This window comes from Pelobates fuscus, chromosome 4 (assembly GCF_036172605.1).
Source record: "Pelobates fuscus isolate aPelFus1 chromosome 4, aPelFus1.pri, whole genome shotgun sequence".
NCBI lineage: Eukaryota > Metazoa > Chordata > Amphibia > Anura > Pelobatidae > Pelobates > Pelobates fuscus.
Window position 1 is genome coordinate 335038333 of NC_086320.1, and position 24346 is coordinate 335062678.

Genomic DNA, 24346 nt, shown 5'->3' on the forward strand with positions numbered 1-24346 from the left:
TTCATAAGATGCTCTGCTTTTCTTTTCAATGTAAAGTAAAGATCTAGCAAATGGTATCATAATCCAATTCAAACAATGGAAAGACATATCAAGCAGGAGAAATAAAAACATTGTTTTATTTCTCTATATCCCTCTTGCTGACGGCCAGATGTAAAAATAAAGGCTTATATAACAATGACTGACACTGCACTAGGATGAAACTAAAGCTCCACATCTGGCTATTAGCCAGCCCTTCAGCCCAGCCCAGTTAAACCTGGCTCAGCCAGCCCAGCCCACTCAGTTAAACCTAGCTCAGTCATCCCACCCCACTCAGTTAAACCCTAGCCCCATTTAGCTCAGCCTACCTTAGCCAGGCCACCCCACTCTGCTCAAGAAGCCCACCCTACTCAGTTCAACCTAGATCAGCCAGCCCACCCCTCTCCGTGCAGTCAGCAAAGACAGCCCACCCTATTTAGCTCAACCTAACTCAGCCAGCCCACCCCACTCAGCGCAGCCAGACCATTTTTATACTTTATATGCACTATGTGCACATATTGTAATAAAATATAGGCATCATCTGTATGCCTCTAAGAATATCACTGGTTGAAAACAAACGCATTTATCAAAATACATACACTAGTATGACTGATCACTTGTCTTTAACCAAGTCTTACACATGTTAAAAATAGAGGAAAAATTTGAATAATTTCAATGCTGCAACATTCATTGTCTAACTCTATGAATTTGAAAATGTATTCTTCACATTGATGGGATTTATGTGGATAGACACTGGATATACTTGAATTAAAAGGACACTGCAGGGTCCAACACAAATTGATCAATTTGTAGCTTTTGGTCTAAATAGTTATCCATGTAGTATAAAATGCTCAATTTCATTTAGTTTTTGCAAATAAATAAATACATTGTTTTGTAACATTTTACATCATAGCCCTTCACCTTGTTCCCCAACTCCCGCATTCTAAATTGTATCTCTGAAAAGCTCCATTTCTATGTCTGTCTCGAAATTACAGAGCCTTGTGTAAACAACTGTGATATCACATAAATGCAAAGTGCCAAAACATATTAAATATTTCGATATGCAAAACCATTTTTAACAAAATTGATTCCTCAATTTAAGCAGAGCACTACCAAAAGCACAAAAAAGGTTAAATTGCTTTTTTTCTTTGCAAGTTTGTTCTTGGTGTAATCACAGCTGTGTTGAAACAAGTTAACAAGAAGATTATCCAGAACTACAGTGAAGAACCTCAGGATTTTATATTGACAAACAAAAACCATCTCAATATGTATCTGGTTTCTAGGACAGATTGGCTATAGTGGTGGAACTGAATGCCCATGTTTCTTTGCTGAGATGGGTGATTTTAGGTAGCCTTATAAATTTTTAAATTGTATTTTTATGTGTGCACTGTCCCTTAATCGGTATTGTAGGTTGGCTATCTAAAACATGTTATTTGCCTTATAATATTAAACCGAACCAACTTTTGTATAGAAGAGTAAACCAACCATACCAACGCTGGACAGACTCTAAATTTAACGCTGAATTAAAGGTGGGACAGAAATTTGGAGTGCCGGATGTTGCCTACCCCTGCTCTAGAGCTTTCAACAGTTAATACAGTTGTTTAACGCCAGTCTTCATGGCAACATAGATTAGGCATTCAGGCACTGTTAATAATCTGTTGATTTCCTACAGCCCTGAAGATCTAAACATGCAATAGGGAGAGGGGGCTCATTACCACTTGCCACGTCGATACTCAAGCCCTGAATATAAATGTAGATGTTATACATATATCACAAACATCTATATATGTATTTGCGAGATGGGCGAGGCATAAATTCTCCAAATTGGAAAAATCAATCAGAAAAGCATCTATTACCTTTTGTTTTGGTGGCTATGCTAGTATACATTGGGAATCCAGTAATCCACTCAGCGTAAAATTAGAGAAAACCTCTCTCATACCTGGAAACCAGTGGTGTCTCTATAGAGCTTTTATGATTAATAAAAATTAGCTAGGACTTATCGCTATTAATGTATTGATACAATAGGTACCTGTAGACACAGCTTTGAATTGTTGCCATTACTGCCATCTATCACTGCCACTGTTTAGCTCTTGGTTGGATAATATGCCTTTTAGCATAGATATATTGATTTTCACGAGCTGAGTGATCTACAAGTGTAAGTATATCACACTGCGTTCTTAAAGTAAATTTGTGTTGCTACTTCTGTAGTGATGCTAAATTGAGTGCTGCTGTTTGTTTTAATTTATTTAAATATTTTAATCATTCAGATTTTATATTGTTGTGGACTATATAACATGTTTATATTATTTTGTTGAGTAAAAAAAAAAAAATAGGAATTTGGAGCATAATGTTGTGATATAACGACCCCTGATTTATTTAGTCACCATTTCTGAATATTATATTTTTATGGATCACTTCTAGCAGATTATCTATGCACCATTTGTTCAGTCAATGCATATAATTGTAATTAGTCAGCTATTAATAAAGTTTAGACAGCCAAATGGCACAGTTGCATGCCATCAAGAAGCAAAGCTTTCTGGGATTGTAGTATAGCTGTCAGTTTTCAATTAGAAAACGAATGCCTAAAATACAGGCCCCAGAAACCCCGTCTCTGAGCAGAACTCAACATGTGCACTTTAACCCTTGCAGTTCTAAATTAAATTTGTCTAGCAGTCCAGAATCCTTAGATCAGAATGGGAGGCTTTGACTGGCCAAGTTACTTTCTGAAGAGGGACACATTCAAAGCTAACAATGTAATGTGTCAGGATTTGCACAAAAAGAAGAATATTTAAAGGGATGTTATAGTCACCCAGACCACTTTGTCTCAATTAAACAATATGAGTGCAATGTCCCTGCACTGCAAAACATTAGAATTTTTTAGAAAAACAGTCACTAGAGGCACTTCCGCTGCACTGAGTGAGTAACATTCGGTCATGTGATGTAGAAGCACCCATAAGAAAATCATTAGGTCCCCAATGTTTTTTTATACAAGGAGCAAGGGATTGGATCATCGCAGTGGGGGTCATGTTCCATCTGTGATGTTGCGAGCAGTGGTAATGTAAGTAGCGCCAAGGCAACCTAGTTGCACATCGTTGTGGGCTTTATAAGTCTTGGGACAGGGGCACTGTAGCATTAAGAATACAGGTTTGTATTCCTACTGCTATAGTGTTCCATTGAAAGCAGCAATCTTTTTATCAAACATTATTTTGGATTGGTTGCTGTTATTTGTGACCATTTTATTCAACTGCTTAATTCCAATATTGAGCATCGCTTCTAAAAAAAAATGTAACTGAATTTCACATTTTGTAAAACATGGTTTATTGTACATAGGCACAATTCAACATGCATAATATTTGTTACCAAAGTACCAAAATAAAGGTAAGTGGATGACAAACGTACCTCAATCTGAAAACAACATTAACAGTTTCCTTATAACTGAGATTTGTTGATTATGTAGTGAATTGTTTCACATGACAACTACCAAAAATCTGAAAAAAATCTCCTGAACCAGTGATTCTACTCCTCACCGTAAGTTTACCCTGAACTATAACATTTAAAGGACCACTCTAGTGCCAGGAAAGCATACCCGTTTTCCTGGCACTAGAGTGCCCTGAGGGTGCCCCCACCCTCAGGGACCCCCTCCCGCCCGGCTCTGGAAAGGGGAAAGGGGTAAAAACTTACCTTTTTCCAGCGCTGGGCGGAGAGATCTCCTCCTGCTCTCCTCCTCCGATCCTCCTCTTCTCCTCCCCGTCGGCTGAATGCGCACGCGCGGCAAGAGCTGCGCGCGCATTCAGCCGGTCACATAGGAAAGCATTCACAATGCTTTCCTATGGACGCTTGCGTGCTCTCACTGTGAAAATCACAGTGAGAAGCACGCAAGCGCCTCTAGCGGCTGTCAATGAGACAGCCACTAGAGGACATAGGGGGAAGGCTTAACCCATTCATAAACATAGCAGTTTCTCTGAAACTGCTATGTTTATGAAAAAATGGGTTAACCCTAGAAGGACCTGGCACCCAGACCACCTCATTAAGCTGAAGTGGTCTGGGTGCCTAGAGTGGTCCTTTAAGGTGGTTTTAATTAGCCACAATGTATTGCTTAGTAAAGTGACCCCACTGTCTTAACAATTCCATATAAACCAGCATTTGTCGTTTTAAAAAAGAGATTATTATTTGCACAAAATCAAATTTAAAAAAAACTTGAGCAAACAAGAAAACTATTTAACTAAATGTGGCCAATCACAGCATAGTTATGTGAGATAGTCGCCCCGGGTCTGTAAATGTCAGTATCCTATATAATCATATCTATAGTATAATAAAGTCTATAGATTAGGGTATTTTCACCACTGGTTGTCTTTATACATTTTACCCCATAATCTCAATCACAGCTAACTAAAGGAATATAAGTGTGTTAACATTATTTTCAGATATACTGTTATTTTGCATCTATGCACACTGGTTTTCACAAGTCTTCCAGAATGCAATGCAATTATGAAATGAAAACAGCTTGCAAAAGCTGCATTTCTCTTGTCTGACGCCTGTGCAAGCCCTCCCCTTCTAACCCCGCCCAGACTTTCTGTGGCTGGCCAATCACAAACTTCCCCGTGTTTGCAAGGCAGGTGCTCAGAGCTATTTCTGCCTCTTGAGTTTAGCTCCACTAAGCTAACCAAACTAGGAAATAACAGGACGGGCTGTTTGGTTGACAGTCAGGGCGGTGAAACAAAATTGATTTAGAAAAGCGCCAATTTCTATAGAAATCTGCACTTTTTGTAAACTGAATAAAAGAGGACACACTTTTCACACATAAAACTTTCAGCCAGTTGAAGTGCTATATGGGTCTGGAGTGTCCCTAAAAGTTAAGGTGAGATGAAAAAGTGATATAAAACTATCCACTGATATAAACAATTTTTCAACATATTGCTCTCCAGCATCCATATATACTAAAGCAAATTAAACTCAAAAAACTGCCCAAACACAAAAGTTCTGCTTCCACAACTTTCTCAGAATTTTCTGTGAATGTCCAAAATAAAGCAGTGTTATCACCTGGTCACAATTATATCCAATCTTTTTTGTTGTGAGTGCATATATTAATGACGGGAGACAGCATTTCTTCATAGACTAATGTTTAACCCCTTAAGCACCAAACTTCTGGAATAAAAGGGAATCATGACACATCACACATGTCATGTGTCCTTAAGGGGTTAAAGGATCACTATAGGGTCAGGAACACAAACATGTATTCCTGACCCTATAGTGTTAAAATCACCATCTAGCCCCCCTGGTCCCCTCATGCCTCCATAAATATAGCACCATCTTACTTTATTCAAGCCATAAGCTGTAGATTTACATGCCGTTTGCCTAAAAAAAACAAGCAGTCTGCTGACATTAGCAGAAGTGGTAGCCTGATCCAATCACAATGCTTCCCCATAGGATTGGCTGAGACTGACAAGGAGGCAAATCAGGGGCAGAGCCAGCATGATTCAAACACAGCCCTGGCCAATCAGCATCTCCTCATAGAGATGAATTGAATCAATTAATCTCTATGAGGAAAGTTCAGTGTCTGCATGCAGAGGGAGGAGATACTGAATGTTTGGATGCATTTTAGGCAGCCATGACCCAGGAAGGATCTCTAACAGCCACCTGAGGAGTGGCCAGTGAAGTTATCACTAGGCTGTAATGTAAACACTGCATTTTCTCCGAAAAGACAGTGTTTACAGCAAAAAGCCTGAAGGTAATGATTCTACTCACTAGAACAAATTCAATAAGCTATAGTTGTTCTGGTGACTATAGTGTCACTTTAACATATATTACGTGATTTGTAATTATGAAAAAAAAAATCTGGTGCAAGTAAACCTACCATCTAAGACTAACTCACAGTGTCATTTATTAAATGGAGAATTAAAAATGAATTTCAATTGTAAGGCCAAAGTACCTGAAGTGAAAGCACAGCTGACTTTTTCTATTTTTTCCCAAACAACGTTTGAAGAATTTTTCCAGTTTAACTATTATGAGTTTAGATTTGAAATTCACTTCAAATTCCCCTGAATGCAACACTTCACATTTCTGACCCAAACTAGCAGATCACGAGTCAAGCACAATGACTTGTTAATAAAATCCCCATACACAAAGACAGTGCAGTGGAGGGACACACATATACATAATCTGCCTTGATTGACTCCCCCTGCCATTGTCAAAGTGAATCCATTACATCATGTGGTCCACAAACTGGATGGTCACTCAATTGTCTGATAGAAGTTGGATATCAAAGAAATATTAAGAGTCTAACTGCTATGATTCAGAAATCTCAGATCTGAGTTCCCCAAGCCCTTTGTGCCTCCATCTGGGGTGTTTTTAGAGCCATGAGAAAATGAGCCCCATTCCTCATTAACAACTAATATAGAGATGGGGTGATGGGGAGGAGCAGATCTCTTTTTTAATGGACAATACTGAAAGGACTTACTGAGATTATTTTAAATCCAGTTTTTTACAGCATTACATCATACCTATACATTATGAGGGCAATGTGTACTGAGCTGCTGTTATTCATCTAAACTACAATATTTAAAAGCATGATTTATCAATTAACGCTGAAAGTTTGAAGCATTGATTTAATTTGGACACGTGTTTTGGTTTTTTTTAACTGAATTAGATTTTGTGTATATCACCTGCCTGATATACTTTTTTACAACAATTCAAATTTACAAACTATGAATGCAATTTCTGAACTGTATTTCCAAGAGGTCAAAGGATGAAAATAAATATATATATAATAATAATAATGGTAAAACTGATATCACCCTATATCATAACCTTTTTTAATAATTGATATAAACAAAATCTCAAACAAAAAAGAAACAACTGTGGCTGAAATAAACTCACAAATATTATGAAAGATTTTTTTAAAAATGGTTAATACAGGTAATCATGTTGCTAGCTTTAAATAATAATAATAACCATTTGTTTAAACCCATGTGGGGATTGATAGAATCCCCACTGCATGTCTTCCCTGAGCATAAAAGAAGGGGTGTCTGTCAATAGGAGGTGGAGATTTATATAATGACTGGATATAAAAGATGATTGCAGCTTATTTAAAGTACAGGGGAATGAAAAGTCTAACAACCTTTTTATTGAATAAAAATCTGCTCCACTTAATGTTTGGGATCTTACATGGAACTTTATATCTTCCTTGCTCTATAGTAAACGGCTGTGGTTGCTTGTTAAATCAAATTTGCTGTGCTATAAAAGGCTTTCACTAAATAACAGAAGCTTGTTATAAGTCAGTCACAGGAGGGTAAAGTGTCAGTATTAATGACTAGGAAACTATTCCAAGCTATGGTTTTCTTCAAGCACCATCTGAACCGACAATCAATACAAAGCATCTGAGCACATTTATCAAAATTAAATGGAGCTCATTGAATTCTTATGACTTAAGTATTGTGGCAGACTTAAACAACGAGACAGGAACAAGGCTGGCTTGGAAATCAATAAAGATTCCTGTACATTTCTTGCAAACGTCTAATTTTTCATAGATTTAACACTAAGGTCCCACTCTCTGTATTGTGTGACAAGCCTACCCTGTATAGCTTCAAAGACAGCAGACAGGCACTGAGTACAGACAGGGCTCAGGGCAGAAAGACTCTAATAAGAAGGAAAAAAAAAAACCTATCCATGTGTGCCAAAAAAATACATTAAATCATAAATCAGTTTTATAGTCTGCAGCAATTAAATTACATTTTAACCCTTCATTTCTCCTTGCGAAATAGCCATAAATGGTTTAAAATAAGGCTTCTGGGACATGAGATCATGGCAATGTAAAGTAATCCAATGATTAGATGATACTACACCCAGGTTTCCTTTAAGACATGTCCTCTTTATCTTCTCCGGTTTACTCATTTTATAATCAAAGGGAATGATGTTCATTTGTCCCCCAGGAATATGTCTTTTTTTTCTCTGATACATTCTAACTCCGCAGGACCTTTTCAGCTTTATAGAAACTTATGAATCAACACTGGCAGGCTGTGTGTTGCTGGTAGACTGAGATTGCAGTGATCTCTGAATTACCAGCAACACCGAGCAGTGGGAGCTCTCCATAGTGCTGAAAGGAGAGCAGAGCTGATCGATGCTTCCATACGGTCCATGCAATGTATACAGAGGACTTTGCTGGACTCTCCTTTAAGATACAGTTACTTTATCAATGGGATCTCAATCCACAGGAAGCTATCTTAGGTTTCACATGCTTACGGCATTTAATAGGCAGTTTACTCGATACCTATACAATGCAGAGTGAAAAAAACTATATATATATATATATATATTCTTAGCTTACTTGGAAGGCCTCTGATAATTTTATATTATTAGTTGAATGACAGATATATTTTTTTACTACATATAACATATAGCACAGCATGCGTATGCAAATATAGTACACTTGTCTAGCCACATGTATGTGCATGCACACAATTAGTAAGAGGAGATGGTCTATAGTAAATACATTTGTAAGAATTTGGGGTTGATATATTTCTCTAGACAGGCACATCAACGACTAGTAATAATCAAAGTATAAATATATACTCACACACAGACACAGACATGCGTACATACATACATACATACATACATATATACTCAGCATACATACATACATACATACATACATACATACATACATATATACTCAGCATACATACATACATACATACATACATACATACATACATACATACATACATATATACTCAGACACAGACATGCATATACGCACACACAGACACGCATACATACATACATACATACATACATACATACGCAGACACAGACATGCATGCATGCATACATACATACATACATATATACTCACACACATACATATAAATACTCAAATACTCACTCACACACACACATCCATATATATATATATATATATATATATATATATATATATATATATATATATATATATATAAGAGATGCACCTATGCCTTTATAGCATAGTCGACAGAAGAAAGATAGGACATTGTCTGGGTGTGTGTCAAAAAATTCATTTCACTTATGTAGATTTAAGTGACCCTAATCCATTTAGTCATTTTTGTCCTCATTCTGAGGGTTTCAGATCATTTATCTGCTACCCATCACTGGTATCCTTTCCACGGCTCAGTAGCGCAGGGAATTATAAAGATTCCAAACCCGAAAAGCACAGATGGTTTCTAAGGAAACACCATTTTTCCCAAAGCAGCAATTTATGTTATTGTGAGTAAAATAAATAGACCAAGACAGCCCATAACATGGTCAGTTCTTCAGCGAATTATCTTATTTTTGTTGTGTTGTTTTATTTATTTATTTATTTATTTATTTGCTATTGTAGTTTTATTTTTATTATACATTCTGCGATATATTTTTTTTATTTTTTATTTTTTTTTCTTAAATCCACCACAACAAAAAACATAAAATAAAATGAAAATGAAAAGAAAAAACAGGAAAAAAAAACAACTTTTATAAAACAGACATTTTAGATAATAACTTAATATTTACAAACAGGCTTTCACAGTCTAACGACAGAGGATAGGAGTGTGATTGTCAATTGCTTTGCAAAATAAAACACTGGTGAAATGGAGAATAATATATGTTTCTGGTAGAATGCAAATTTTCAAGTTGAAAGAAAATAAACGAGGTGTTTCGTCCCAGCTTTACAAGACATAATTTGTATGGCACAGAAAGAGACAGTATATATCCTATCAATATAACTAGCTCTTCAAAAGCTCGCATAGTAATTGAGATTGGGGGATAGCTTTTGCAGGGGGCTGGCATTTTCTCATATCAATCTGACAGAGCCAACTCACAAAATTGCTGGTAATATTCATCTGGGGACCACTTTCATTAAACGTAATTCATTCGACTTTCACAATAAATTGAGTGACATCCTTACAGCAGAGGCATTTCATCCTTGATGAAGTGCTTGCCAGGCCTCCTGTTTTTTTCACATCCCTTTATTGTCACATTTCTTAAAGAACAGTCGTCAACATGTCAATCTGCTCCTTAAAATGGCCAAAGCCATATTTACCAAGCACCCAGGAGGTTGTTTAAAAGAGCTGACTTACAAGGCGAGTTAGTGTAGGGCTAAACTAGCAGATAAATCACACCCAAACCTTACTAAAAAAAAAAAAGAAAATAGTGTCACACTTTGTTATAGGAAGACACCCAGCAGCCTGAGATTGTAGAAGAAAAGATTGCATGGGTAAAGCAAGGTTACTGCTAATATTTGGGGCTATTTAGTGCAATATTATTTAAATGGCAATAAAAAAATAAATTAATAAATTTAAAAAAAAAACAAGAACTGGCACAGCTATTTCCAAAAATATGCTATTCATAGATATTGAGAATACATATCCATTTGCAAGTGAAATAAATAATGTGTGTGTGTGTGTGTGTGTGTGTGTGTGTATGTTTGTGTCTGGGAAATAGCAGGAGATTGTAATAACTAATTCCCAAACAGAAATCCCATTATAAAATAGATAGTCATTTATCTTATGTAAGGATAGGCAGCGCTAAGATAGCACTCCATAGAGGCTGGTACTAACTTCAACGCTCTTGTATTAATGCCATAAAATATTCGTAGTAATAGAATTCAGCAGGTAAAGGGTTAACCGTTTAATTCACCTGAAAGTGGACACATTGTAATGTAAAAATAAAAAAATAAAAATGTATATTATTTTTTTTTTCTTTGTACTTACACAGGTGTGTGTTGGGCTTAGTTAAACCGATGTATGAATTTAAATATATTAAAATCAGAAGAGACTGGGGTTATGTTATTCCCTGTCCTAAAATCCGAGCACCAGCATTAAAGGGGTTAAAATGCTCCAGTAATGTAATAGTTATTTTTGTCTTTGTTGGAATTTCTAGAATCACAGAAATTCTAGCAAATCCCAAATCTACATACACTTACTGTACATAATAGACATTATTCCTTGCAACAAAAGACTAAATGCAGTTTCTTTATAACTCAAGTGACCTTTAGAAAAGTGAAGAAAATATGACAAATCAGGTCTATTCATTAAGCTGCCTACAATAGGAATTATATAATTGCATAAGGTAAAATTTTAGGTTTAAGAAAATATGAAGTTTCAACCTTTGGTTTTTAAAAAGCAGAACCTTATAAAGTACAATGGGAACAAATCATCATAAATAGATCACTTACAACCCAGTAATACCGGCAGTCACTAGTAAGCATATACGTGATAGCAATTTGATAGATCTGTTATTTTTTAACCATTGGAAATGTCATTTTATTTGCAATTAATTTTAAAGAAATGCATTGCCTGTTGTTAACTTGTTTAATTCTACAAAAAGCGTTAAGAAAGTCATTTTTATTACAGGGAAATAAAGCGTACCCTTAAAAAAAAAATAAAAAATTAAAAAGAAATCTACCTTAATTTTTTTACTCTTCCAATTTAAAGAATATATATATTATTTTAAGCAATTTTTAAGGGCATTTATTATCAACTATTAAAGCCATTCCCGTGAATAAGTTACATAAGTTAATTTAAATTCAAGTAATAAATCAGTAGATAGATAGATAGATAGATAGATAGATAGATAGATAGATAGATAGATAGATAGATGTAGATAGATAGATAGATAGATAGATAGATAGATAGATAGATAATGTGGCAAAGGTGAAGTCCAGTTTTTAATTAAAATAAATTGTAATTTTAAAAGCGATTTATGAATGAACTCCACACCCTAAATTATAGAGGTAAAACACTATTTTATTGAAAGCTGATTTTTTTTTTTTTTAATTAAACCTGAAGAGCAGGAGAAAGATTGCGATGCCCTCCTTTCCCCTTTCATTGCTTGTAAGCTTTTTCCAAATATTGTCTGTAAAACATATTTGAGAAATAATTAACATAACACACTGTTATATAGTGTTTTCAAATAATGATCTTTTAGCCTGTAATTGGTGTTTTTATATCTGTGTGTGTGTATTCCTTGTTTAATTTCCTACCATATATGAACTGAGCATTAAGCATCATACGGGTTTCTAAGTGTGGATTGGAAGCATTGTAGAAAGTTGTATCTGTTGTGGACATTCCATATTGGAATGTTGTACCTGCAAAGGATTTGAGCTGTAGGAAAGGTGTGCACTGTGACAATGCTGTGCCTGTAGTGGAGATGCATTATGGGAGTGTTACACCTGTTAAGCAGATACACTGTGGGGATGTTGTACCTGTTAATGGATATCACTATGGGAAGCTGCACCTGTCACGCAGAATGCACTATGGGACATTCTTTTCCTGTAATGAAAACACACTGTGACTCTAATGCTGTAATCACTATGGCCAGTTCTGTCTGCAGGGAGTTTGATTAAAAAAAAAACAAAAAAAACTTCTTGGTAAAGAAATAGCTTTTTCTATCACGGCAAAATCACAAGATAGGATACTAAATATCAAAAAGGTGTGCAGATTGATGAAATCAGAGTTATTGGCCTATTCATTCAGAGGAGAATCCTGTTTCTATTAAACATTTATGTATTTGAGGGTAACATGGATTTAAAGTTAATTGCACCCTCATTGTGAACTCATTTAATGGCATAAAAATGTTTTGTTTTTTTTTGTTTTTTTTTTATATAATTTTACAAGGAACATAGCCTATTTATTGTTACAGACCCTAGTGGGATGTGCTCAATGTCAATCAAAAGGTTTCATTGCAGAACAGAGACAGGCTTTAGTTAGAAAAATGTAAAAATGAAGAATTATTATATGCAGCATATATACAATAAATCTTTATAATTACATTTAATGAAAGTACACGTCATAGAATTGAATTCCCTCCTGGGTGCAATACCTTAAATAATTGTAACATTATAGCTGTTTAAATGGCAAATATGTGTAGCTTACAAACTGACAGATACATTTTTGACAGTAAATAAAATAAGAAATTACTTTAAATTAATTAGAATTCAACACTGGGGAATATACAGCGAAAATACTTTCATTACAGGAAACAGAATATTTAAATACCATGTTTTGGTTATTTTTATTTTCTCAGTCTCTGTCTCAGTCTTGATAGTTTTTTTCAATGTAAATATGCTAATTACGCTGCTATAGTTTAAAACTCATACAACACAAATAGAACGATTTTAATTATTTGGTTGCATGTTTTCAGAATTACTGTATTTTAAAACACAGGCCTAAAAACATAAAGAGGCAATAAAATCTTAACCCAAATGACATATTATGGGGTATGATATGTAAGGTATAACAATCCCAAATACAAGTTTATACACACACACACACAAACATATACGAGAGAGAGAGAGAGAGAGAGAGAGAGAGAGAGAGAGAGAGAGAGAGAGTGTGTGTGTGTGTGTGTGTGTGTGTGTGTGTGTGTGTGTGTGTGTGTGTGTGTGTGTGTGTGTGTGTGTGTGTGTGTGTGTGTGTGTGTGTGTGTGTGTGTGTGTGTGTGTGTGTGTGTGTGTGTTTTTTATTTTTATTTTATTTATATGCCCAGAATGTCTTGAGTGAAATTGGAAAATTGTATCCTATGCCACAATTGCCAACCCCCTGTGAAAACGCATTCAGGTAATGAAGTCTGTAACTAAACGGTAATTGAATCAGCATAATTTGCACACTGAATGGTTTTCAAATGCTCCCAGTTTACAATTAAAGCAGAATTAATGCGCTTGTTGTTCAGACTGCACTGTATTCGGGATAAATCCAACGCAGTTGTTATAACGAGAGGGAAAAAAAAACACTTTAAGAGCCAACATACACATTTAAAATTTTTACAGCAGCATATTGAGTTCATTCTGCTCCATGGCAATTATTTGCCCATGTTTTCGTAATAATGTTAAATATTGTGTGGCTCATTGGAAGGGACATAGAATGCACATTTCTCAGTCCAGTTAGAAGAACAGGCTGGGTGCAGTGCTCCTAGTCACTATACAGAGTTCTTCTTCACATGCCTAGTCTAACTCCATCTGCACAGTGCAATGAGGACCTGCTGTTAACCCCTTGACTTCCAGAACATTGGCCACACTTTGTATCATCTTCACATTGAATTGAGGATATGGTATTAACCCTTTGGTTGTCAGAACAGTGAGCAAACTTTGTATCATTTTCATGACTAGAAAAAAAAAGTTTCTCCTATCTTTTTTTTTTTCTTTCTTTTATGTTTCCTTAAGCTTTCACATCCTACTCCGGATTTCCTATCAGAGTGCATAAAGAACCCGGGATTGTCGAGTGTCTTTCCCATTTGATGAATCTTAATCAGCAGATCTGGGGACATTGAAGAGAAAACAGCTGTGTCTTTAGCACCAGTCTCTTTCACATGTGTGCAACCCTCAGTGCCAAGTGCCACTAGATGGGATTTGCAGCGCCCTCTGGTGGCAAAGTTGAGGCAAGGTCCCTGTAGACTAGGCTAGACGTTGCTGCTTGGGTTCCTTCAGTAGCAAAGGCAGAACTTAGCCTGTGTCAGTTCATTTCAGACCACAGGAATAGGCTTGTAACAGCGCCAATACATTGCTTGCCTCTTATCAATCATAGACAGAAGGAACACAAAGGTCAGTAATGACTTCATGTGAATTGCACCTGACTTTAACTGCAAGGGACTCACCTGCCCAGCATATGTCCAGTACTCCACCAGTACAAACTAAGTAGCAATCACAACCTGAAATATATATATATTGAATTGCAGCCTAGATCACTCTTGCAGTCCTTCAGGCAGTTAAATTATATATAAAAAAAAAAAAAGCTGAGGTTGCTATCCAACTTTTACTTATTTACTATTTAAATTAATGCTAGCTCTGTGGCACCAGGGGTACAAGATATTAATATTATTTCACACATTCCATGCATCCTCGTTAGCTTGTCAAATTAAAGAAAAATAATTAAAGACAATAGTGTACAATCCATATGTGAACGTCGAGAGCCTTACAATAAATCATTTTGCATCTGTGTAGCAAGCACTCTTGTTAATCAATGCAATACATAGAAAGGGATTTTACTGAAATTGACTATATTACTAGACATTACCCAAGCCATACCTGACTATACGTGAGAAATATTGAGATATTGTTTGTTGCTTTTAAAGGCTTATAGGCAACGTATTTACTTTAAAGTTAACTGGGGAAATAGTAAGACTTAATAAGACTTTTAACCCATGGGTTTCTGAGCTACTGCATGTTTTGCTTTGGTACTCAAATGGTTAATCGTGCAAAGTTTCACACCGAGGTGTTGAGTGAATAGATTTTTTTTTTTTTTTTTTAAGTGTGAATTAAGCAGGGATGGACAGCTTGTAGCATTTCACCTGTCCTGGACTGCAATTCCCAAACCCTCAGTCTGCCACAGCTGAAGGCTGACTGAGTGTCGTGGGATTTAGAGTCCACAGCAGACGAGCTGCCATAAACTGACATTGCGTGAAATCATAATAAGTGATTATGTCCCCAATTAACATTGAGCCTGTTTGAAGGACCATATCTTACCTCATGGATGGACAATCAGCAGATACTTAGAATCTTAGAACTAGATTGTATGCAGGAACATCTGTACATGTTTTTTTGTTTTTTTAAAAACTCAGACACTTGTATATAAAGCAATCAGGCTCATGCAGGGGTGGTAATGGAGCTGATTAGCCCAGGATATCACTCGTGGGTTTGACTGCATACATTATCAGGTAGGTAGAAGTGAAGTATTTGGGACTTACCAGGTGCAGAGTGGACTGCAGGAGAAGGACGAGGAGATAATACACAGCCTGCATCCTCCTGGATCAAACTTACTTGGGATATCCTGTTGGGTCTCTCTTATTCCTTCAAGGACATAAATCCAAACCTGACATTCACTCTACAGAACCTGGACAGCTATCACCAGCCTAGATAAAAATGAAATTATACACTCCATGACCACAAGACAAGGTTACACTTCGAAACAAGGGGGAGACACAGGACAAGTGGAGAGGGTTGGGGATAAAACAACAGATAAATGGGTTAAAATGAAGTTAATCCAGCTGGGAAGCGAGGCGATCGTCCAGTTGTTAGATGCCAGGATTATTGTGGAGATAGATCACTTGAGATCAGTCCAAGAGTGAGTGTTTTTTTGTCAGGGTGGGGGTTGCAGTCAGAATGCAATAGGTTGCTGGGAATGAATAGGCAGCCCTTGTTTGCTGGAGCTGAGCTCTCTTACTGATTGCTAGTGCTAGCTTAGTGTCTTATATCTCTCGGGCTAAAAAAAGCTTGCTAGGCGATCAGAGCCACATCCAAGTAGTAACACTGTATCAGCGAAGCAAAAAAGGTAGATTGGACGAACTGGATACAAGGTAGCAAGCACCAGGAATAGGGATCACTTTCACTACATCTGCAGATCAGAGGAAGTCACCTCTATTTGCATTAAGAGCATCAGGAGGGAGAGAGAGAGAGAGAGGGAGAGAGAGAGAGAGAAAGTCTTGTACAGTAAAACACAAGCCATGTCCCCTCCCACACACAGTTCAACAATACAGTGAACACAACACAAGAACAACTCTATGGCACTTGCCTCTATTTGCATCAAGCAGTGTGATCATGACCTTGGAACTCTGCAGTCATGGGGATCTGGGGATGTTGGGGTTAAACTGGCAACAGGCAGGTGCTCCCATAAAGGGCATAAGTCTCTAACTAGAGGCAGGTGGCGGGTACCAAGGCAGAATGCTGCTGGGGGGGTGGAGGGGGGAATCATGCAATCCAATGAGTGTAGCTGCCACTGAAAATACTTACTGAGTTGTGAAGAAGCGAGTTTTTTGGTCATTTATCTTCAACTACACACATACTCCAGATGATGCTCCAGGGCTTTATTCTGCTCTAGCTGCAAGATCTTCAGTATCCCGTCAACCCTTTCTACAAATGCATATTTACATAATAGGCTGTGACCATTCCCTAGGTCAAGTTAAATCAGGGCAGGTCAGACCATCACCTGATAGTATATATATTTACAGTATTTAAAAGAACTAACTCACCTTTGCTTCTTCTAAATTGCATGGGAACAGGGCACAGTGTAATTCTGACTGTATTCCCCGACCCTACCACTAGAGGCACCGTTTTAAAGTATTGCCTTAAAGTGTCACTAGCACTTATGGATGCATTTGATAGGAAAAGTGGATTCTATGCCATATTAATTTTCATAGGGAAGTACTTTTTTTGTGGACGGAGAAAAGTACTGCTTGGGAAAGAGAAGCATGTTTTGTTATTGGATTCTACCTGCTTGTTTTTAATATCAAGGTGATTGAAGGAGCTGTGTAGGCTTGTGTCAGTGTTTTGGAGATAATGGATGATTACTTCATTAAGAGGGGCACTTTGGGGCTGCAGCTCTACCTATAACAACATAAATCTGGCTGGCAAATTCAACAATCCTACTGTCAAAGAGAGATCTGCTTGTATCTGGAGAAGACTTGCTAACCATGGGTCAATGAAATCTGGATTTTCCATATTCCAGGAAATCTTTGTATATGGCAATCACTCATTATCTGGCCTTTAAATCAGGTATATTATTGTGAACACTCAGAAACATTGTATCAATGCAAACTGGAGAAATCAAACATTTTCTCTCTATTTTTTGGACTATGCCATTGCTGCTAACCTTGACTCTTCACAGGTTTGTCACATCTCATGGTGCTCAGCCAACCGACAACTTGATGCTGGTAAACTATATTTCTGAGCTGCACCTGGCTGGCTGAGGATCGTGGGTGATGCAGTTCAAACATATCTCTAGCACCAAGATGTATCAGCCCTGAGCAAGGCTGCTGCACAAGTCTTCATTGTGGACACACATTAAATAGAAACCTTCTTGTCTCACCTTATTCATCTCACAGGATTCATAAATGCAATTTCAGGAGAACGAATGGGGTTTATTCCCTTTGGAATTAGATTATAGAGCAGTTTTTAATTTTCCATGCAGTGTACGTTTTTATATATCCCATTAAAGGGCTCTATCACTGGAATGTGTTCTGGGCAATTTTCATTTTTTTTCCATGCAGTCTGTCCTCTCTTTGCTTGATGTGAATTTTAATTGAAGACATTAATAGCAGCATGCAGTGACATATAACTGTAGAATTGTTTTCTATTAACCAAGGCTGTAAGGCTTTGTCAGTCCAGCTGCTGTGAACCACAACCTATAGCATCCTCATGTCTGCCTGAGAGCAATGGGAGTTGTAGTTCAACCCACCTTGGCTACCTGAGGGTAATGAGAGCTGGAGTTCACCATTCTTAAAAGAGGCTTGCAAATGACATTCTACAAAACCCATGGTAATACTTGTAGTATAGAGCACATAAAAAAAAACATATATATTTGTTTTTACTTTTTCCAAGAAATATGCCCTTATCTTGTGTCCTAAGAATTCAGTTGTAATCATTCTATCTATCTGTGACAGGGGTATGGATATAGGACATGCCATTTTTCTTGTTAATAAAATTATATTTTATTTTGAGAACGTCAAAGACAACATCTATTTAAACCCTCTCTCCCATTTTCCCAGGTCTCTGTATCTATCTATCATATTCGCAATATATTCCATAGAATGTCATTGAGTGATGGCTATCTATTAAACAAGAAGGGCACCTTTCCCCAACATACATTGTAACAAGTCATATATCAGCATGGCCACCGGATTGCACCCATAAAGTTATAAATGGGGCTCTGATTGACAGTGACAATAAATAGACTATCACAACCATTCTGCTTAAACTACTCACCGGGTGGGTGTCTAACCGCATATAGGTTATCAGTTAATGTGAAATATGACAAATAGCTTAAATACAAACCAATGGCTTTTTATTTATATATATATATATATATATATATATATATATATATATATATATATATATATATATATATATATATATATATATATATATATATATATATATATATATATATATATACCTATTAACTAATGCAGTGCTGGAGGGAGAGTATTCAATTCTTCCTGTACGTATATGACTTAAAATACTTAATACATCCTTTTAAATTACCACCTATATATTTAAAATATTTGAAGAAATTTGATATTTTTTTTACCAAGTCTGTATCAATTTTCAATTTACAGGTATTTTCCTTAAAAAATGGAAAAAGTAATAGAAAATGTAAATTGAATTTAAGTCCTATCAGAACTCATTCATTCTCTAGCTTCTTCAAAGTGTCATCATATCTTCACTATCTCTAATACTTTATTCACATGTGTGTGTCTGTAGTATTGTTTGTAAGAAGCAATGTGTTAGAATTTAAGAAACATGTCACACTATATTGCTAACTGTACCCGATGCAGAATAGAATATAATAGAATGTTCATTTCACAACATGTTTAAATCGTGGCCTATTTATATTCAAATATGTTATGTCTGATGGAGAAGGTGCTTTGATGAAGTTTATTAATACAGTGCTGAAATGGCATTCCAATGGCTTTCTATAGTACATTCATTTCAATCATAGTTAACACATTTGTGGCGTGTATATGTAGAACGTTCTGTAACTGCTTCGAATATTGAAAACAATTGATATTTCTAGGCGAGTTTGTATTCAGTAATTATACTAAATGGAACGAGGCTATATGTGCTATTTTGCAAAAGGTTTTATCAGTTCATTTTAATGGATGTATTGAATGCCATTTCTTATAGTGCAATCTATTACATGTGAATGAGACAAAAATATTAAAGTATGTTCCAATCTTAGTATTTCATATCCAATTTTAACTGAATTTGGTAACTTATATGTGCATGTGTGTGTGTGTGATATAGATTAGATATAGATAGAAAGATAGTAGAATAGATATAATTAAAGAGACAGACAGACAGACAGATAGACAGATAGATGGATAGATAGATAGATAGATAGATAGATAGAGAGACAGACAGACAGACAGATATATAGACAGACAGACAGACAGATAGATGGATAGATAGATAGATAGATAGAGAGACAGAGAGACAGATAGATAGATAGATAGATAGACAGATAGATAGACAGACAGACAGATAGATTGATAGATAGATAGATAGATAGATAGAGAGACAGACAGACAGATAGATAGATAGATAGATAGATAGATAGATAGATAGACAGACAGATAGACAGACAGACAGATAGATAGATTGATAGATAGATAGACAGACAGACATTGTCTACTGACATTGACATCACCTTTTGACATTCGATATATACATACTGATTGTTTACTCACTGTATACATATATATACTATATATTCATGCATACTGTATATGTGAACAGGTGTAGGTAGAGTAGGTATGAATGTAATTTGTTTGTACATACATACTAATACGATACACATAGTTATATGATACATAAATAACGTTTTACTAATTAATTCTCTTATTGATGTGTGCATAAACACACGCACACACACACACACACCACAAACAGACAAATTCATCTATACACACACTTACACAAATATATATATATATATATATATATATATATATATATATATATATATATATATATACACATCCATAAACCCAGCCATTTATACATACCCAAACATGTATACACACACACACACACACACAGTTATATATACCCTCTTGGGTTTAATGGTAAAGTGAGATTGTTTCCCAGTGTGCAGTGTTTGGTAGAAGTATATAACATAAAAACCTTTAGGCTCACTTTCTGCATAATGCATTTAGACGCTATGCTGGTTCTACTTCACTTCCCTTAATGTAAGCTACTTAATTAACTTTAGATTAAAAAAAAGCACAAAGCAATGGATGCATTGAAGCCGCTGAGGCTGAATCCTAACACAATAGCATAGTGCCAGCTTCAGAAAAGCAGGTTGTATTGCAGGCTTTTACAAAATACAGCTGGCTGTGCATTACTTTATTATACTATTAGATGCATTTTTTTTTATTGATACATTTCTGTTTGTATGTTAACCGCAACAACCTATCTGTGTGGTTTATACCATTTCAAACAACAAGAAACCTAAATCAGTCATGTTCTTGGGAGCTAAATATAGCATGATGGCCAGTCATCTCTTCCTGATGGGAGTTGTGTTCCAGAGCCCATAGAATGTGAGAGTGTACCTACAAATATTTACAAAGTCTTTCATGAAATCTCCTTTTTAATATTTAATATGGTTATTTATATTAATTCCTGAGGACTGCACCTACAAACAGTTAACCCTGGAGAGTTTATATTTACACTTGGTTCTATTGCTGTGTGTTTGTATATACATGTTGACAACCTTCCCTGACACTGCAACCTGTTTTGAAGGCATCCTTGTTATCAACAGAAGTCAATCTAAACCACAATACCTGGCAGGGTTATACTGCCACCCTCTGTTCACATAAGCATGAGCACTAATTCACCGTGCATGAGCCCCTAACCAATTGCTCTGTGATTGGCAGACATGTGTAAAAAGTACAAACTCTAGTTATAATCTATTATAAACTAGCATAATAAGTCATATATGAGTGTTGCATTACCTGTTAGTATTTTTTTTTAATTAATGAATTGATTTGATTTGTAACACTACATTGAATGTTTTACAGTTTTATAATAATATGATTAATACTATATATAACTGTCCCATAAAGCACAATTGCAATTATTTATTTATTGAGAAGTACAGTATTTATGACGTCTAGCGATGAATAGTAAAGAAGTAAATAGGGAAGAAATCCAAAAATATATTGTGGGAAAATGTAATTGTACCAGATATCAAAAAGATCTCTGCAAGTCTATGGAATTCCCAATAAATTCCGCTGCTCAGAAATACATGTATGCATACCCTTTTCACCAATTATTTTCACCTCGTTTTGCTGTTATGCAAAAAAAAAGATAAAACTAAAAAATAATCAAATATTGGCAAACTAATGGACACATTTTATAAAGATTAAAATGCATACAAACTTGCTACATTTATGTGAATATGACTACTTCTTGTATACCGCATTCTAACATCGTGGGTTCTAATACTAGTGATAGCGTTCTGCTATATGCTACATCGGAGGTTCTGTGCTTCACTTAAAGAGTCTAATGTCACATTGTGATGTTTGGATTTAAGGCCTCTTGTTCGGCATTCTGTTTTATTCCAAAGATGTTTGATGGATCTGAAGAATGAGTGTTAAATTCTCTAACACTGGTCAAAGCATTACAATACGGACCTCATTTACACATTGTCATAATTGAAGATTAGTCACAAAGTGGTGCCACAATGTTGGAACCACATAGTTTACAGAACGTCCATTTTATACTCTAGGGTTAATATAGCCAGTGCTGAGATAATAGGGCTTAGCTGAACCATTAAAATAACCTCATACTATTATAACTCTGTTCCAATTGCCAGTATGCTATTACACAGGTAGCTTTGTTATGGTATCTGCTAAGCCGTTGGACTGCCAGATGGTGACTTGATTCATGAACCTTGACAATGTATTTCCACTGATCTATAATATAATGACAGTGATTGCTGATTACAAGCATTTTGATCTGAAGGCTTTCTCATTGTGCCAGGGACTGCTGGGCTGCTTCACCCTAAACTGTGTGTTTTAGGTGCCCTATTCTGCAGCCCTTTGTCTTCCTAATTGTATCATAGCTGTTGTGTTATTCTTGTGTTACTCCTCTTGTGTTCCTCCAGTGCTCTTACTTCTCACTAGACTTCTGCATTAAGATTCAGTCAAATTCAGATCAGCCCGATTTTGGCCAAGAAGATTGTGGCCTTCGCCCCAAGCACATACCCATACAATGCTGAGCTACTAAAGGACCTGCACAAATTCTGTCTGCTATCTCACTACTCACTGCTGCTGTACTGCACCTCCTGATGATTTTAATCAGCATGATTATGGTGTATGGCTGCAGGACACAACCCATGCATGCTAGTAAAATTGCCCCCTGGGAGGGCCCAATGCCCTAGACTTAAGCATGGCAAAATATAGGTTTGTCCAAATAGGTTAATCCAAACAAAATTTTGCTTCAGTCGATTCTGGAGTGGCCATTTGGCGCTTCATTTTAGATTAATTTTATGATGCAACTGTTTCAGGAAAAACGATTGGGACGATTGGGATAGATTATATTGTTATGGTGGCACCTGTTAAGGGGTGGAAAATATTAGGAATCAAGTAAACAGTTAGTTGTTGAATTTCATGACTTGTAAGCAGGAAGAACGGACAAGCAAAAAGATCTGACTGATTTTGACAAGGGCCAAATCATGATGGCTAGTTGACAGGGTCGGAGCATCTCCAAAATAGCAAGTCTTATGGGGTGTTCCCAGTATGCAGTGTTGAATACTTATCAGAAGTGGTGCAAGGAAGGACAACTGGTGAATTGGCATCACTGTCGTGGACACCCAAGACTCATTGGTGCACATGTGGTGCAAAATCTAGCCTGTCTGATCCAATCACACAGAAGTGTTACTGTAGCTCAAATTGCTTGAAACGTAATGCTAAACATGAAAGAAAGGTGTCAGAGTGCATCGCAATGTGCTGCGTATAGGACTGCATAGTCACAGACCATTCAGGGTGGTCATGATGACTCCTGTCCACCACCGATAATGGCCCCTATGGGGACAAAGCATCAGAACAGGACCATAGAGCACTGAAAGATAAAGACTGCTTCATCTGATAAATTAAGTTTTATTTTAGATCAAGTAGATGGCTGGGTGTGTTTCATTTACCTGAGGAAGAGATTGCTGCAGAATGCACTATGGGGAAAAAAGCAGGCTGGCAGAGGCATTGTTATGCTCCGAGCAAGTTCTGCTAGAAAAACTTGGGTTATGGCATTCATGTGGATGTTACTTTGACACGTACCACCTACCTAGAGATTGTTGCAGATCATATACACCATTCATGGCAATTGTGTTCCCTGATGCCGGTGGCCTTTTTTAGAAGAATAATGCACCCTGTCACACTGCAAACATTGTTCAGGAATGGTTTGAGGAACATGACAACAATTCAAGGTGTTGCCTTGGCCTCCAAACTCCCCAGATCTCAATCCGTTTGAGCATGTGTGGGCTGTGGAACAACAAATCTGATCCATGTAGGCCCTACCTTGCAAAATGCAGTGCTTAAGGGATCTGCTGCAAATTGTCACTAGATACCACGAGACATGTTCAGAGGTCTTGTGTAGTCAATGTCAGTGCATCAGAGCTGTTTTATCAGCACTAGGGGGACCTACACAATACTAGTCAAGTGGTTTTAATTTTGTGGCTGATTAATCTATTTTGCAGCACCCATTTTGAAGCCATGTGGTTCACAAATTAATAAAAAAAAAATTGCCAAAAAAGGAGAAAAGGAAGTGCAGTAAAATCTATATTTATTCAATATATATAACAGGGGTAGGCAACCTTTTAGCAGCACT

General features: G+C 36.5%; 1 protein-coding gene across 1 annotated transcript in view; it reads right to left on the minus strand.

The window, feature by feature from the left end:
- Positions 1-16395, minus strand: part of NXPH1 (neurexophilin 1) — a 339445-nt gene extending 323050 nt beyond the window's left edge. The window contains exon 1 of the mRNA XM_063450742.1: positions 15709-16395. Coding sequence (XP_063306812.1) covers positions 15709-15762 — 54 coding nt within the window. The 5' untranslated portion in view covers positions 15763-16395. The remainder of the gene's footprint in view (positions 1-15708) is intronic.
- Positions 16396-24346: the final 7951 nt, after the last annotated feature.